Below are 18,864 nucleotides of genomic sequence, written 5' to 3'. Positions count from 1 at the left end.
CGAAAGGAGCTGAAGTGATCACAGAGACTATGAAAAACCAACTAGAAGAAAAGAAAACACAAAGTATACTTCAAACCAAAATAATAATACCAAAGAAGAAAACGAATGCCACGAAGAAAAATAAGGCTTTGAAAGAAAATGTTATTCAAAGAAAACGAAAACTTTCATTACATAGTGACGAAGATTCCACAGAAAATGAAGAAAAATATCAAATGATTGGTAAAACTAGTCAAGTAAAAAATAAATACGTTAGTAAATGTAAGATAAAACAAGAAGGTCACCATAAAGAGGAAAAAAATAAAAATATACAAAAGAAAAGAAAAACGGAAAGCATTGGGAATGATACAAAATTTCAAGAGATTGGTGAAAGTAGTCAAACAAATGAAAATAAATACAAAACTAAATGTGAAATAAAAAAAGAGGGCTGCAGAAAAATGAAACTTAGAAAATACAAATCGTCTAGTGATACAGACAGCTCTGAAAAAGAAACGGAAATCATTACTATGGACACTGATGTCTCTGATTACGAAAATATGGCTGAGTTTATAGATAAATGTTTGAAGGAGCAAGATGAAGACCAAGAAAACATAGATCCGTATGCAATCATACCACTGGGTTTGAGTGACATAACATTTTATAGTGACGACAACGATTTAAAACAAGGTGATTGGCTCATAGTAAAGTTTACAACAAAAAAGAGTGTCAAACATTTTGTTGGAACTATAATGTCATTTGCACACAAACTGCCTGTTGTCAAATATGTCAGAAAAGTTAAGCAATCAAAATCTGACACGGTGACATCATTTACCTACCCAATAGTAGAAGATATAGGTGCCCTAAAAAGCAAAGAAGATATTCTTTGTGTATTACCTCAGCCTACTATATCTCGTCGTGGTCAAATTAAATTCGAAGTTGATTTCCATAAATATAATATTCAGTGAGGCATTAATTTTTTTAGCACGCCTGCACTAATATTGATCTCAGCTGCCTAATATAAGTAATATTGATCTCAAGATTGACTGATTTTAGCACATACATATTGTTAAGATTGTAAGAAAACGTAATGGTCCTAAACCTATGCCAAAAATAGGTACTTACTTAATTTATAATTGTTTTGTTGATTTTACTATATTTGAAATACTTACTATCGTAATTTGTAATGTAAGTAAGTGAAATATTATTGTGATAATAACTATATTACTAAAATTTTAAGAAAACTTTATGTTCCTAAATGCCTAAATAGAACGTAATTTATAATTTGTTGTTTATTATCATATTTTAAAGATTGATATAATTTTATGAAGCTCCCGTTTGGGAACACTACTTTTCCTTTGAGAAATTATTTTTAGCTATCTGTTGATTTATTTAGTTAAATTGGCCTACCCACCTACTTGTTCTGTGTGTTAAGTTTAACTTTCAACAATTAAAGCTTGCTCATACAAATACTTTTGTTGAGTCGTGATCCTGGATAATCAATAACTTATTCGGAATTACTTTGTTCGGAGGGAAAAAAACATCTCTTACACACAGTACACTACAGTACTTATTTGTGTTTCTAATATTTTAAATCTTAGTAAGCCTGTCACTTAATTTGCTACACAAATTACTAAGTATCTGGTATTTTTTTGGATTTTAAATGTATGTGACTTAATTTGTTACACAGATTCATATTTGATTTTCTAATATTTTACATATCTGACTTAATTTGTAACAACATTAATCATGCTGCAAGAAAACCCTTACTTTTTGTATTCATTAATTTTATAAAATAAATAATTGTTATCATGCAACTGTTATTTTAATTCCAAGCTGATCTTCCTAACATAACAAAAATGTGTAGTTTTTTTATACAAAGAATTATACAATACAAAAGTTTGAGTATCACTGTCCTTTTCCCTGTAAAATGGGGTAAGAGTAAAATACTTTTTTTTTCAACTGCAGTTTTCTTGCTACCTAATAGGAATATTTACGCAAAAATCATCTCTATCTGGTAAGTATAAGGAGTTCTATAGGATAACGAGCAACAGTAACCGTTTACATTCATTTAAAAGAATTTAGACACTATGTCAATCTTACCCCTCGACCATTCCATCTTAACCCGTGTATATTTTAGACAAAAATGTATTTTATTTTATTATTTTTATATATTAGAATAGGCGTAGCCGAGTTTTATCGATAGATTACAAAAATATAGTCCTTGGCCAAACCTTCCAATTTATACAATTGAAATTAAGTAAATAGTTTTTATTTAACAAGGGTTTTAACAGAACACTGTCTATCTCATCAAAAAACCATTCAATCTTCCCCCACCTTACCTTACATTATTTTTGTAGCAGTAGCCTTAAAATCCCATTTCACTCCCCCTTTCATCCCTTCTCTCCCCATTCATAACCCAACTCTCCCCGCGAACCCTACTCACCCCATTTTACGGTATTGCTGAATTTGTGCAGTTATTGGCAGCCGGAATTGAGCAGTTTAGCTAGCTCGGACGAAATTACTAGTGACATCAATTAGAATATGCACTTGGTGTGGGTTTATTAGCTATATACTCGTAGAACTGAAATCGTGTATATTTAGTGTAAGTTATGTCTTAAACTTAGTGTAAAAAATAAGAACTAGGTATTGAATTTATAGATTTGGCGGCTACTAATACATCAACATCAATCGGGCGAGTATTTGTTACCTATGTATGAACATCATACAACGCTCTCAACTGTTACTAATGTCAGAATGTGACGTACCATAGCATATTATGCGCATTAAAATCCTGATAAAACTTAACGTTCACTGTACCCATACAAAATGATATGACAAAATCACACGTCCAAGTATGCTTTCACTTTGAAGTTGTGACCCTTTGGGGGAAGCACGGACTCCTGAAAACAAACTTCATGACCACATTCGGCGCACCCGGACAGGGAACGTGTTAACCGACCACACGTGTAAAATACATTCGAATGAGTTCTCCGATAAAAAAAATACCAATACGTAGGTATTCTTAGAGGATCTCAAAGTCTTATTTTCTTCAAAATTACTTTACGTGGTCAATTAAAGTCTAATCGGCTTAGTTCAATTTCGCCTTATTTGCCTAAGATGCTCTCAGTAAACCCAATACTCGAGGGTTTTCACGTCTCAGTGTCAATAAAATCAACACAACAATCCCCCTTTCCCCGCTCTGTGTCTCTCATTTAACGCCAGACTCCTTTATGCTTTCTACAGCCCGCAAAATGGTGTTGACAGATTTCTAAATAATGTCGTTTCTCGTGAAATGAAAATATGATTTATTCAAGTTCGTTCAACTCTTGATCACGAAGTTTGAGGCTCGGATCGATTGTTACAGTTTAATTGACTTGTTGACGAGTTTTTGATTTGACGCTTGACGCTTCGAGCGTTGATAACTTTTGTTATTTTCGTAATTTAGCATCGTATAATTAAGCTTCATAAAATTATATTTTTAGATGATTTTAATAGACAACTAACGAGAGAACGCAAATAAATACATATACTTAATATTCTGAATTACAGTAGGTATTTTATAATTATTGTAATTATTAAAAAAGCCGTGGTGGCCGAGTGGATATGACGTCCGAATTTCAATCCGGAGGTCGCGGGTTCAAAATTTCAAATCCTGGCTCGTAACCAATTTCGGGACTTATGTACGAAATATAATTTGATATTTACCACTGGCTTTTCGGTGAAGGAAAACATCGTCAGGAAACCTGCATACATCTGCGAAGAAATTCAAGGGTGTATGTGAAGTCCCCAAACAGCATTGGGCTAGTGTGAGGACTATAGCCCAAGCGTGGTCCAAGCCCTCTCACGCATGTGAGGAGGCCTGTGCCCAGCAGTGGGACGTATATAGGCTCCAATTATTATTATTATTATTGTAATTATTGTCTACCTAATTCTATCGAACGCCTTGTGCACTATGGTCTGAAAAAAATGCAGCCTATTTACCTACATACATATTACATAGGTACCTAAACCAGATTAAGCGCCGTAAGTGAGACTGCGTTAGACACGGAGGGGAGGAGCGTATACATCACAAAAGAGGTGGTATTCATGAATACAGAATGTATTGCCCAGACATGTAGATTTAGATTTATTTGTTTTATAAAACAGATTACAATATAAATTGCAGGTGTGCCAATCTACGTTTTTATCAATATCGTCAAAAATATTGTACAATAATCAATGAATGTCAGTTAGAAGCAATTACTTAACTATGAGATATTTAGGTATGTAGGTATAAGTATGTTAAAAAGTGGGTTCCTAAATAATAATAGTAAGGAATGCACATCCAGGGCCGGATCTAGGGTAGATCGAGTGGAGCGGCCGCTCTAGGCGCCGGATGGCAAGGGGGGCGCCAAAATGGCAAATGAGAAAAGAAAGTTTTTAAAAACGCGAGTTGGCGAGGGGGGAGGGCGGGTGGAGAATACGCTTGAAAACTTCAACGAAGGGCGCCAAAAGCCGATTTCGCTCTACCCTGATCAAGGGCTCGGGCCGGCACTGTGCACATCCGTGTACAACAAACCTAGTAAAACATGGTCGGGGGTTAGGAGTTAAATGAAGTGAGAAACTCTAAACTGTTCACATTAGGGGATCAGAAAGAGATTCATATAATTATGTAGGTACTTATTTAGGGTCGATTTGCTTTCGGTTCTGAACTGCCTTCTGGTTTAACTATATTTCAGTTACACGTTAACACACTGATTGTCTGTGCGTTAACATGAGTAAAATATAACAGGTATTTACAATTGAAAGTATATTTGTAATAATTGTGAATATCTGGGCGACCGAGCTATGCTCGGAAATCATACAAAAACTCAAAAATGCGCGTTTTCCCAGAGATAAGACCTAGCTAGATCGATTTTTCGCCCCCCAAAACCCCCATATAGCAAATTTCATCAAAATCGTTAGAGCCGTTTCCGAGATCCCCGAAATATATATACATATAAATAAATAAATAAACAAGAATTGCTCGTTTAAAGGTATAAGATAAGATTATATTAGAAAGGAGGAAAAGTGTTAATGTACATACCTACATATCCATCCATTTGCATTCTCATGCTTAACGTATAGCTAATAATCATAATTAACGCACCCATCGCAAATCGTTTCCCGTCCATCGGTGTTTTAGTTGTTCCGATTCCGATCTGACGCAGTTACTCCAATTACTATCTGTGTAAAAAGTTGCCGGTAATATCTTACGTGACGGTTACAGTCCCCGAGCATAATTGCGTCACAGTATAAGTTTGAAAGCGTAATTTAGCGCCACGACGTACAACCAAAACAAAGCACTTTCCAAGCGCTATGGCAACGGCTAAACGCCGAATTTGGACGAAAAACGAAACCATGGAGTCGCGTATGTTTATTTAAAAATGTTAAAGATTTTTTGCTAATAATATGATAGTGACCTGTGCATACATTTAAATTGTTAATTTAATTAGTATTTTTGCTTCCAAGTAGAGTATATACCTACTTTTTTACTAACATACTTGTTTCATGGCAGCTGAAAAAACTTAGCTTAGATGTCAATCCTCAATCCTCATAGAACTCCACTATTCATCAGTACAGTAAGGGTTGTTTAAATTAACAAATACCTCACCACTTTATAGCAGTGTCAATATTTACATAGGTATTTAGGTATTTGTGTTCTTCGAGACCTACCTACTAGAATATGACATGGCCATGAAAAGGAATAGCTGATATAAACTACCCCTGTCTCCTACTGATTTAAAACATGGTAAATATTGTATGATATAATATTATGTAATTATTTCACGAATAGGCAATAGAACTACTTAGTACTTTACACATTCCTTTCCAAGAAATTTAATCATATAATTATCGCAAGCTTATAAATGTCGACTCCAAGAATCCCCTGAATTTGTAGGAAGCACATGTAGATATAATGCGAAATTGTTTACATTGTCTGTCGACGCCACTCGACCGAGCCTAATCATAGGGAAATCATTGAATTCATCTCAGTTTGCATTATTAAGGACGTGTCCAGACGAGGGCGATTTTTCGCCAATCTAATGAAATTGTCCGATCAAATCAGGACGTGCGGACACAAACGTCAATTTGGCTCGTTGATTTCAGTCGCCGATTATGACCAATATAACCCATAAAATATAGGTGCGAACGCAAGAATACCAATTTGTGCCTCCAGTATTCGCATTTGGGGGCACTATTTTAATTTAGAACGCACCAATATCGCCATAAAACTGAAATTGGTGATTAAATTGGAGATCGACGCCAATTTATTTTCTGATCAAATCGGTCGATTTGTTCATCTCATCTGGACTCCGCTTAACTCTGCGACTGCTTGACATCGGCAATCACTATCAATAAAAATACTTTCGAGTAATGTTTGTTCTTGTTCCTTATACATTTTTATATTCTTAGATTGTTTTGTTTACTTACTTAGGTACTTTAATTGTGATTGGATACACTTCTCGAAAGTCTTCTCATAATTTTTCAATTACAATTACTTTCTTTTGTTATTATTTTCCTTTCCGTTTCAATAATCAACGAAAATTGACCCTTAATTCGATTTCGTCACGACTATTCTCAACACTTTTATAGAACTTGTCATCCAAACTAGTATAACAGCTACTTCGTGACCCGGGACATCAATTTTATTTATGAATAGCCGCAAACCGATGACCATTAATAATACCCTTCTCCGAGCAAATCGAATTGAAGGTGACGCGGGGTAATTTTGAAAATGGCAAATATCTACTAAACTAGAAACACTTTCTACTGTAGCAACAGTACGTAAGATGCCATGTAGGCGTTGGCGTAAGTGTTGCAAAAGTATGAAGTGTTTCTAGTTTAGTAGCAATTGCCGTTTTCAAAATTACCCCCGCTTTCGGGTTGAACCCAATGCTCATATGTATGTCTGACCTAAAACCGGCTTTCTATGATTTTCAAATGGGTTTTTAGTATTAGATTAGTATAAAGTAATTTATACTGTAATTTCATCAATATGAAATAAATAAATCTAAATCTAAGCTCCGGTAAAAAAAAACTCACAGTTCATTTTTTGTCCTTACGAAGACGTTTGCATGAGATGAATAAAGCAAAGGAAATAGTAAGCAAAGTATCGGTCACGATGTAAAATTAATTGTTTACGGGCGTCTCCACAGACGGCGACGGCGGTCAAGGCCTGCGGGTTTCACTTTCTTGCACCATTTTCACCGCTCTCACGCGCAAAGCTCAGAGAAATGCGCAAATGGCGATGCTTATTCCTCTCCCGTTTTAAAATGACGTAAGAGACCAGATCTGATAAACAACAAATGCTCTTTTAAAGAATTAATTTATGTAACCATTCTGAAAAGACGTAAGTCGCCAGAATTAGCTACTAAAGATACGCTTTTTAGTTACTTTAAATTTGAGATAACAGATTGTTTTACGTGCTAATGTGTTTTATTTAACTAGGTAAATAGCCGGAAAGAGGTTTGTTTTGGACATTGTACGATAAAAATGTTATATGAGTTTTTTTTTTTATTACTTACACACTTTTACTTTGCTTCACAATAAGACTTAAGTAGAGTATATGTACTCGTATTTACCTATAGGTATTTATGTGATTCAAATCTTGTAACTAATTTGAACCACTTACCGGTCTGTGATTGAAATTTGGCATACTTCCGTCAATCCGATGGCAATGTATGTGTATAAACCATAGACTAGGAATCCTCTAGTCTGAGTTTAGAGCAATTATTTCATGAAACCGATGCTGCCAAAAATACGGGGGTGCGGGAGGGCGAGGTGAGCGAATCCCGTGCCGTGATTGGTCCGTTCAAAGACACGGACCAATCACGGCACGGGATTGACTCGAAGATGGAGTAAAACTACCGTATAAGTGGCAGAGGGGGTAGCGTTACTATGCTCAGTCTAGAGGATTCCTAGTCTATGGTATAAACTAATCTGATGATGCCGTCAGAATGTAGCCAAAGGAACTAGGTATACAATGGCAAAAAAAACACAAACAGTTTGCGCTCCTTTAAATGGTGACCACGAATACTATATAGAAATGCAAAGAAGAGGAACTACAGTCAGAAATAAGGTGTGGCAATAATATTTTTTTATAATAATCCATTAGTAAATTAGTAGGTAGGGTGCATTGGGGTAAATGCGAAGGCGGGGTAAATTTCGAAACTGGCAAATATCTACTAAACTAGAAACATTTCATACTTTAGCAACACTTACGCCGCTTCAACGCTTACATGGCATCTTGCGTACTTTTGCTACAGTAGAAAGTGTTTCTAGTTTAGTAGATATTTGCCAGTTTCGAAATTTACCCCGCCTTCGCATTTACCCCAATGCACCCCTAAGGTTAGTATTCCACCTGTCCAATTTCTTGGTCCAATGTGCATTGCGTCTCACTTTCTCACTAAGCAAAATTCACATTGGACAAAGAAATTGCACAGGTAGGTAGGTATAAAACAAGTAGGTACAGTAAGTACCTACCTATTGGTGACCAATGGAAAAAATTTGCGGGTAAAATCGCATTTATATTATTTGTCTACGTGACCGTCACTTTCTTACAAATTTGTATGTATGTATGTATGTAATGTACTTAAGCGCGAGAGTGACATATTACACGATAGATGATGATAATTAAAAGTGTAATCAAATTCCCATACTCGTTGCATTTATGAAACTTAACTAGTTATTTAATACTTGTTTAAATTTGAACTTTAATCGCTGTCAATAGAGTTGAATATCATATTTGCCATATATGGCTTAGGTAAAGGCATATTGAAATCCATGTCACATCAGCAAGTTAACAAATCCTGCGATTTCTAACCGTAAAAAAAAGCCTTTAGTATACTACGTATAAACACAAATTGCTAAAAATGCCATCTAGCAAACAACGGCGGCAACTAGTTAACACTCTTCTTTGTTGCGACCGAATGACAAGTGTCGTGGTGACATCTATGTTTAGTTATTGCAACTATTCCTGGTAGTTCGACTTCGAGCTTCATGGTAATAACGCTAGATAGCGCTTGTGTTTTAGCAGTCCTAGTCAAGTACCAGATTTATAAGATAAAGATAATCCATGTAGGTACAGTCACAGAATAAATAATAGTACTAAGTACAGAAGACTCACTCTCTAACAAAACGCATCTGTTACGATCAGCACAGATATGGCCGCTAGGTGGCGACAGCGCCACGCGCGGCTTATGGCTTTCCCCAAAATTGGGGCCGGAACGGATGTACTTTTAGCTACCTGTAGCAAAGCGACGAAATCGCGGAGTGAGACACGCCTGGTACAGTCAAGTGTAAAATAAAAATATACGTGCACTCATCATACTCAAAAATGGCCATAGCTCTTAAGTCAGCGAATTAATAACTATGGGTAGTATTTTTGAGTGAGTTGTATTACACTCATGACATATTTTTACACTTAACTGTACTTACTCGGCTGTAAACAACAGAAGCGTATCAAAATAAATAATGATTTTAAGAAAACATACCGCCGAATATCAACTACGCGGATTACCAAAGGCTTGTTAGTAAATATACATAAGTATACGTAAGTTTGACAACCTCACTCCATACCTAGCTAGGGAGCCTAGGGCCTAGGCCTAGGCAGGCGTGTCTAGCCCTAGTGTGTGTGTGTAAAAGTGCATCCGTTCGGCCCCAATTATGGGGAAAGCCATAAGCCGCGCGTGGCGCTGTCGCCACCTAGCGGTCATATCAGTGCTGATCGTAACAGACGCGTTTTGTTAGAGAGTGAGTCTTCTGTACTTAGTAACTATTATTTATTCTGTGGCCTAGGGATATATTATACATTACGAATATGTACACGTGGGAGATATACACAAAGGGAGCCATACTTTCTGTAGGTCGGTATTAGAAACAATTAAGGCTTACTTCGTTTGTTGCCACTATATTAGAAGTATACACTGAGAGCAAACTGAGGGCCCGATTCCGATTTTGAACTAGATATCTATTAGACATCACCTAGATATGTCAGTGTCAAACAAGTGTCAAAAGTGACGTGTTTGTTTGAAGAAACGTCACTATTGACACTTGTTTGACACTGACATATCCAATCCATATCGTTTCAATATCTTGTATTTGACGTATCTTAAAGTTCGAATATTGCTGTGAGAGATAGCTTCGGAAAATGTAAGCATCTCTTCATTGCACTAAAAGTAAATTAATAAAGTTGCAAAAGGATTAATCAGAACAACTAGCATTTAATTAGGTAACAGCAGGCAGTCTTATCGCTAAGAAGCGATCTCTCCCAGACAACCTGTGGGGAAGCAGGAAATGAATAGAATAGAATAGTTTTTTTTATTCGTTAACACACAGACTATACACATAATTACACAAAAAAAACATAATGAAAATAAAATGTCACGAAATGGCCCCATCTCAGCATGTTGCTGGCGACTTCCAGCGCTGATCTTCCGATGAGAGCATCGAGTGAGAAATAATCACGGAAGGTATAGTCTGTCAAGCCGGATATGTCAGTAGCAATGTACTTAAAGCAAACTAAAGTATGGTATCTCTAGGAAACGAACAAAAAGCAGCAATGTACATCGAACAACGATGAAATGTAAACAAAACAGTTCCACAGATAAGATATAAATGACACACGATTCTTGAATAATTCAAACGTAGTGTTGCTAACCCGCGATTTTTCAAATTTGCCGCCTTTTTCTACTGACAAGATTTGGTTGACCCAGTATAACAGACAAAAATAAAGAAACATAAAAGAAAAAAGAAAGAAACATAAAACACAGTTTACACAAACAGATTCAATACTTAAAAAAAAAATAGAGAGAACTCGTAAGACCGGTACCTAGTGCAAAAGTTAAAGATTTTGAGAGCAATGAAAACTATTTAGTATGTTTACTGTACTAACTTTAATATTAGATGCGGGAGCCTGGCAGCTATTCATCGGTGGAGGTCATATAAAGGTCACAAAGATGCAAGGTATAATAAAAATATTGTTGTAGGTATCTGTTGGTGTAGGTACGTAAGTCTATGTTTTTTTTTCTGTAAACCTACGATTTAACGGTAAATATGGCAAAAATCCTTGCAACTAAATCCTGCGTCTGCAATTGGTTGAACGTGGCCTCGACCTTGCCCTTCCGGAATGGCATGAAGTTGGGAATGTTCTCTCCGGGCAGCGTGACGTTCAAGAAACGGTACATTCCCTGAAAGTTATGACAAGTGTTTTAAGAGACCATCAACGTAGCACACCCTAGCGCCACTGATAAATAATCGTGATTATTTCATTTTAACAAAAGATATTTAGAAAAAGGGGGCCGCTACGTACTGTATCTTGTATTAAAGTACCTTTGGAATACATCAAACTAGTTTCTATGTTGCTGGATTCGTCAATCTATAAACTCAAAACAAAAACGGCCGTTTTAACTTTGGACGCATAGATTGACGAATCCAGCAACATAGAAACTAGTTTGATGTATTCAAAAGGTACTTTAATACAAGGTACAGTACGTAGCGGCCCCCTTTTTTAAATATATTTCGTTAAATTTAAATAATCACGATTATTTAGCAGTGGCGCTAGTGTGCACGTTGATGGGCTCTTATAAGTACTCTACTCTTCTAAAAGGATAAAATAAATTCCTGTACTGCGTAAAAATGCCATGGTCATTATACCTATATGGCCATTTGTGCCTGTGGAATACGTATATATATTACCTATACTATCATAATAACGGTTTATGTAGGTAAAAGTTTTGAACCTGTGGCAAAAAAAAATATCGATCATAATAACGTACCGGCGCAAAAGGGCAGGATACTCCATATTTGTCTAAAATCGCACTAAGCATCTTTCCGAGGTATTGATCTCGCTGGAATAGGTCGCAATACTTCAGTTTTATCTCCAATAGACTCCGCTTGTATTGGTTGTTTTGGGCTTCAAAGAAAACGAAATGAATCTGTCAAATATTTCAGTTAGTCATAATAGGTAGGTAACCTAACCTATTTAGGTTACCTATTATTTATGTTATGACTTATGACTTATCAGATGAACAAGTAAAAACAACTAAAGACACTGGTTCGATTCATCTTACAAAAACAGCTAGTAATCCATTTTAAAATATAATTCAAGTTATAAAGCTGGTCAAGCAAATCTTGTCAGTAAAAAAAGGCGCGAAATTCAAATTTTCTATGGGACGATATTCCTTCGCGCCTACATTTTCAAATTTGCCGTCTTTTCCTACTGACAAGATCTGCTTGTGTTTGTTATGTGTGTTATGTTTGTTATATGTTTAGATATTTAATAGGAAAAAAATAATTCCTTTTTTCCATAAATGGTTACATAGAAAGAAAATTATGTCTTGTTGTTAATTAGGGTAATTCGCCAGTAACTGGCCACCTGTTAGTAACTGCATGGCCACCCTAAAATTATGTTAATAGGTGAATATAATTTATTTTTAGTTTAGGGTGGCCAGTTATTGGCCGGTGGCCACTTACTGGCGAATTACCCTATTAAGAAAAAAATGCTCACCGTGATATTATTTCCCCAAGTATGCTTGATCCCTCCCTCGAGGTTGTAGAGGTAATCACTTTTTCTGCCGTACCGTATGACGCGTGCAGACACATTATACAAGTATTTCTCGTTGACGTAGGTCACTTCTGTGCGTTCGGGAATGATTTCAATACTCTAAAATAAACAAAAACATTAGAACCTACGTCTGACACATTTGGGAAACTCGCTGTGTACACACTCTACATGTAGAGTCTGTGCGGAAAGAGAAGACTCGTAGATTGTATTGGGCCCCATACATTTCACGACTCTTCTCTTTCCGCACAGACTCTAGTAGTCAGATAACACAAAAAAACTAACATCGGACACGCGATTTCTAAGATATTTTAAAATCAATCAATAGGTACAAAACATTTGATTTAATGACACGATTTTATTTACGCTTCGCCATGTCACAGAATAACTTATAGTACTACCGTACAGAAAATTCACTCCTTCACAAAAGTCAGATTTAGGTATAAAATTACACCTATATCGCCGCCTGCAAGCAAAATTATAACTTAAAACCGCGCACGAACCGTGAATCTCCTTTGCGCGCCGCAGTTTTGTGACCGAGCTGTGAGTGTCGGCACGGGGTTATCACTTGACAAGTTTTTATACCTAGTCTATATTCGGTAGACTAAAATTACATTTCATAGTATGAACATCATGTGTCATTTCATGATTTCATACTATGAAATGTCATTTTAGTTTACCGAATAAAAAAATAGACTTTATACCCACTGATTTATTATTTTTAAGATAAATATGTAGGAATTACAAACGTTGATTATGTAAACATACATTTTTTTATCCGGAGATAGTATGTCTGATTCTCACGGAAGTAAGTTTCGAAGCCATTGTGTATTTTCAATTTTGCGCGAGCGCCACGTGACACGACTATCGTGCACGCCGAGCGGCAGCCCACTGCCATACGCCTGTCCGATGGGCGCGCCGGCCAAATGTACCTAAACTACGGAGTGACACCCCCCTGGCCATGTTGCGGATTTTCAGTAGTAATAATTTATTGTAGGTACTGGCAAGGAAGCTCTTTGACAACAGACGTTGAAAGTCATCGAATATCAGAATATCACCAACGTACACAAGAAATAAGTTTATTGAAAAAAAAAGAATTTGGTACAAGTTTTTATCGCTGTCTGTACCTACTTTTCTTTCCAGAGGCAACTATTACTCATCGAGAATCTCGATTCGAGATAATTCTAACAACCCCAAACACAATTCGTTTGCGTTGCTTTATCACAGATATCTGGCCACTTCCTGTCTCCTTTATCAAATCAGCTCCATGTCATTATAATATTCCATTGTCATCCGATTTAGCGGGTCAAATTTAACTTCCAAGATTTGACCCACACTATAATACATTACATACCTAGGGAGGTGAATTCGTGAATGCTCCAGATCGCAGATGTGATCACAATAAATATGCGATCTGGGGCTTTACGAATTACCGCCCATGGTTTGTCTAAAGTTTTACGTCTTGCCTTGGCCAGGAAGTGAGAAGTGAAAAAGGATTTTCTCCCCGCTACGCGAGGAGAAAATCCCACTTATTTACGGGCGACGTAAACAAAATAACATACCTACATACTAACAGGGCAAGTTAAATAAATGCTTGTATAAATACCACAAACGTGCCAAAAAAGATGCAAAAATTTTTTTTTAATATAATCAATCATTTACATTAATAAAAGGACGAAAGATTGCGTAACTTTTGAAATTAGTCCCTCGTTGACATGACCGATACGGTCGGTACTGGCTTAGACATACCTAGAGATTTTTCTACCACGAACGAGGCAACAACGCTAGTGACTTCCTTCCGATATTTAGTTTTTATGATAGTATACCTACCTATCTTATAAGTGTCATATACAATGACCATACCTATTTAGAAATAAATGAACAAGAATAACAAAACAATTTTGTCTAAGGAGATATAATCAATCTTGTCTTAGGTGAGAAGTGATATGTAGTGATAGGAGTTATAGTAATATAGGGATATAATAAATATCAACTCACCAAGATCCATTCCGAATAAAATGTGGCAAGAACAATAACAAGCAAAACAATGTTGGCATGCCTCATGATGCTTCAAATATAACATAATTTCATTTTTTCGAATAACATGTAGATAAACATTGGTGTATGCGAAAACATCACATGAACAATACAATAATCATTTAATGAGGCTTGCTAGCAATTGCATGTATTTGTCGACCGGACGCGTAGAAATGATATAGATCTGTTCTATGAATACAGTGTGCCTACAACACGGGCGAATAATTAAAACGTAGATTCTACTCCTCAAACAATAAAACTTTTGTTCAACAACTTTTTGAAATTATGTAGTCTTAAAATTGTCCCTTTTTTAAACAAACTAAATAATATTTTCAATGTACTTTAAATTCCGTCTAATTGACATTGCCCGTCAGTCTTGTCACCGTACAGGCATAATCAATTTCGTAATACATTGCGTGTTCGAATAAATTTTAAAGTGTTTTAAAATACAAACCACAAGTTATTTTTAAAAGTCGCTGAACAAACATTGTCTAGTTTGAGGAGTAGAATCTACGTTTTAATTTTTCGCCCGTGTTGTAGGCCACACACACACTGTATAATAAAACAGTTGAGAGACAAAAGTTGAGGTACATAGAAAAACGAATCTGGGGGAAAATTACTCGTTATTACTTAAATAATATTACCTTTCAGTGAATTTACAGGTATTACAATCAATATAGATAGGTTACAGTACGTGCAAATCTTACCAAAAACAATATGTTTTAATTAGTACATAAAACAGAGAGTAATAATTAGAAAATAAAATAAACTTTCTTTACTAGACTTTCTACTTGATTAAATGAGATTATATTCTATTACTATACCATTGAAAAGAAACTAGTAGATATGTAAGTATGTAGTGCTTAAGTAAAAATGGCCCCTGTTATCAAATTTTTTTACATATTATTATACTAATTTATTTTCATTAGTGATAAAAGTAATGTAAAAACGTGTGATGACATCATTTGTGGGCAGCTGAAAGATAGTGACTTCTAGTTTACCCTTCTGAATGGCTAATATATTGGGCATATTAGGCAGCGTCAGGTTATAAAGTTTGTATATGCCCTGAAAAAACAACAAAAAACAAATAACAAAAATAATGGACTTGACAAAACAGGTACTTACCTAGTTATAACATTATTGTTTGGTCTTTCTAGTTTATTTACCCCAAACAAGCTTTTTGAGAGCACAGAAACTTATATTTAAAGTATGTATATTATTTATTTGTTAAAGGAGGCTGCGCGGCGACCACAACAGGTGACGATACATTGTGTTAGGGATGATGACACCCGTGGTGTTGTTGATGCCATGTGTGGCATGAATGGCATGATTCCTGTGTGGAACCGCTGGAGTTATCGGTGTATCACTCTGAAAGTAGCCTAAGTGCTGATGTGATGGTAACATTCTTACCGGTTCGATAGGGCAAGAAATTCCACGAATAGATAGCATTAAGTTCACGGCTTTTCCCACATAGGGATCACGTTCAAGCATGTCACACAGCTTTAGGTGAATCTCGAAGAAATTCCGCTTGTACTGGTTAAGTTGTACGCTCTCGAAGAACACCAGATGGATCTGTGGAATAGTAAACTTGTTAGCATCTTGATAGATAGAATGGTATAGAACATGCCGTCTTATGGAAGCTTTGAGGAACGTTTGCATGGTGCAACAATATATGTTGTATATTATTCGCTTATTCAATATCAGGTATACCAGGCGTGTCTCACTCCGCGATTTCGTCGCTTTGCTACAGGTAGCTAAAAGTGCATCCGTTCGGCCCCTATTTTGGGGAAAGCCTTAAGCCGCGCGTGGCGCTGTCGCCACCTAGCGGCCATATCTGTGCTGATCGTAACAGACGCGTTTTGTTAGAGATTAAGGGCCCGATTCGGATTTTGTAATAGACATCTATTAGATATCTTTTAGACATCGCCAAGATACGATAACGATATGTTTAAGATCTAACCTGTCAAATTTGACATTTCCGCGATTCTGCTGGAGATACTCTTGAACGATTTCCACAAGATATTACTTAGAGATCGAATTCACATCTAATAGATATCTAACACGATCTATCGTAAAAGTTAAACAGACAGAGTTAATTAAACAGACGACAAGTTCATATAATTCTATTCCAGATTCGATTGACAGGATAGTTCAAAACGGGACAACCTATACAAATTCAAACGAAATACTAGATGTTTTTAATAAATACTACATAAATCTAAATAAGATCGATACTTCTCAATTAAATAACTACAAATCTGCGTCCAAACGGATTTGTAACAGTATCTTCTTGACTCCTGTTGATTGTCTTGAAATTAAAAAGGTTGTAAACAGCTTAAAGAATAAAAAAAGTTCAGGATACGATGAAATACCAACACAAATTGTAAAAGCATGTATACATTATATAGTTGAACCTCTCGTGTACATAATAAATTTAACGCTTGAGACTGGATGTTACCCGGATGACTTAAAACAAGCTATTATAAAACCATTACATAAGCAGGGCGCAAAAACTGAAATGGGAAATTTTAGGCCAATAGCTTTATTACCAACGTTCAGTAAGATATTTGAAAAGGTCATACATGAACGTCTGACACGGTTTCTATTAAAGAATGATATACTAAACCAATCACAGTTCGGTTTTCAAAAAGGCAAATCAACAACATTAGCCATCTTTTCAATATTTAAAAATATATGGGAGCAAATTAATTCTGGTAACGCCTGCGTTGCTTTAATGCTTGATATGTCAAAAGCGTTCGATTGTGTTGTACATGACATAATGCTACAACAGCTAGAACATATTGGCATTAGGGGAAATGCCCTAAAATTGCTCCGGAGTTACTTATGTGGTAGAAAGCAGGCTCTACAATTGGATAGATACAACAAGCAAAATAAAACTATAGAGCAATTGTTGTCATGCTACGAGGAAGTAGTTGTCGGCGTACCGCAAGGAAGTGTACTTGGGCCGCTTTTATTCCTTATATATTTAAATGACTTTCCCACTATAGCGAACCAAGAGTGTGTCCTGTTTGCCGACGACGCCACCATATTTTTCTCTTGTGATCGTTCGAATATTACTTTTCAAAGGGATATAAATGCAGCTCTTACGAAAATTATAAATTGGCTCAACCAATTAAATCTCAAATTAAATCTAAATAAGACCAAGCTTATTCAGTTTAGGAACTATGGGACCTCTCCTGCCTCTCTAAGTATATCGGAATCAGGAACCACTATAGAGGAAATAGACAGTATAAAATTTCTAGGTGTACACGTTGATTCTCATTTAAATTGGAAGACTCACATCGAACAAATAAACAAAAAAATATCTAAAAACTGTTACGCATTATCCATACTATCAGAGAATTGCTCTGAAAACATAGTAATTAGTGCCTACTATGGAAACGTGTATCCTCTATTAACCTACGGAGTTATTTTCTGGGGTAATTCTGTGGATGTGAATAAAACATTCATACTGCAAAAAAGATGTCTAAAAATAATTTATCGCATGAATTTTAGAGACTCACTTCGAGAAGTTTTTCGGGAAAAACGCTTCCTTACACTGGCCGGAATCTACATTCTAGAAGTAAGCTTATTTGTAAAAAAACAGCCTAATTATTTTACAGCTCACTCTTCAACTAAGTGCAATGCTAGGACTCAGTATAAATATAACATTGTACTACCAAAAACAAACACATCTATATACAAAAAGAGCACATTTGTAACAGCTATTCGAGTATTTAATCACCTTCCAGCTGATATTAAGGCACTTGAAGGTAACCGATTCAGGGTAAGGTTGAAAAACTGGTTACTAGATAAAACATTTTATAGTCTGAAAGAATATTTTGAACATTAATACCAATTAATGTTCAAAATATTCTTAGATTTACATAGGTACCAACCTATGTAAATCTTTGCATGTTATTTGAGTCTAGTTCATAAGTTAATTAAGTATTGCATACCCGAAATGGGTAACTGTTGAAACAAATTGTATACCATGATTACCATCTACAAATGTACACAGTACCGCAATAAATCATTCTTATTCTTATTCTTATTCTTATAAGTGACATTGGTTGCCCGAATTGCGCTGCAAAAGAGAACTAGTTGAAATCTAAACTATAACGTATCTAGAATGGATCTAGTACGTGTCGTCTCTTGTGAATATCTTGAAGTTCGAATACGGCAGTGAGTCTTCTGTACTTAGTACTATTATTTATTCTGTGGTTATACTACTGTTATAATATAACTGAAAGTAAGTTACACAAACG

The 18,864-nt window shown here is 35.8% G+C and overlaps 1 protein-coding gene across 1 annotated transcript; it reads right to left on the bottom strand.

Annotated features, from left to right (window-relative positions):
- Positions 1 to 11,018: 11,018 nt before the first annotated feature.
- On the bottom strand, positions 11,019 to 14,623 carry LOC134653702 (uncharacterized). The gene is made up of 4 exons (XM_063509095.1): positions 14,558 to 14,623; positions 12,506 to 12,661; positions 11,775 to 11,933; positions 11,019 to 11,186 (listed from the first exon to the last, which is right to left on the bottom strand). The coding sequence occupies exons 1-4, from the start codon at positions 14,621 to 14,623 to the stop codon at positions 11,034 to 11,036; spliced, it is 534 nt and encodes a 177-aa protein (XP_063365165.1). The 3' UTR covers positions 11,019 to 11,033.
- Between the last annotated feature and the right edge of the window lie 4,241 nt (positions 14,624 to 18,864).

Source organism: Cydia amplana, chromosome 13 (genome assembly GCF_948474715.1).
Source record: "Cydia amplana chromosome 13, ilCydAmpl1.1, whole genome shotgun sequence".
Lineage (NCBI taxonomy): Eukaryota > Metazoa > Arthropoda > Insecta > Lepidoptera > Tortricidae > Cydia > Cydia amplana.
Note: the sequence above shows the minus strand (reverse complement) of the source record. Positions and strands in the feature narration are given on the sequence as shown.

Bases quoted from the DNA above. Each gene is read 5' to 3' on its own strand.
- LOC134653702 (XM_063509095.1), bottom strand. From the start codon at position 14,623: ATGAGGCATGCCAACATTGTTTTGCTTGTTATTGTTCTTGCCACATTT. The intron at 11,934-12,505 runs GTGAGCATTTTT...AATATTTGACAG, and splicing joins CTTGGGGAAATAATATCACG to ATTCATTTCGTTTTCTTTGA. The intron at 11,187-11,774 runs GTACGTTATTAT...CATAACTTTCAG, and splicing joins TATCCTGCCCTTTTGCGCCG to GGAATGTACCGTTTCTTGAA.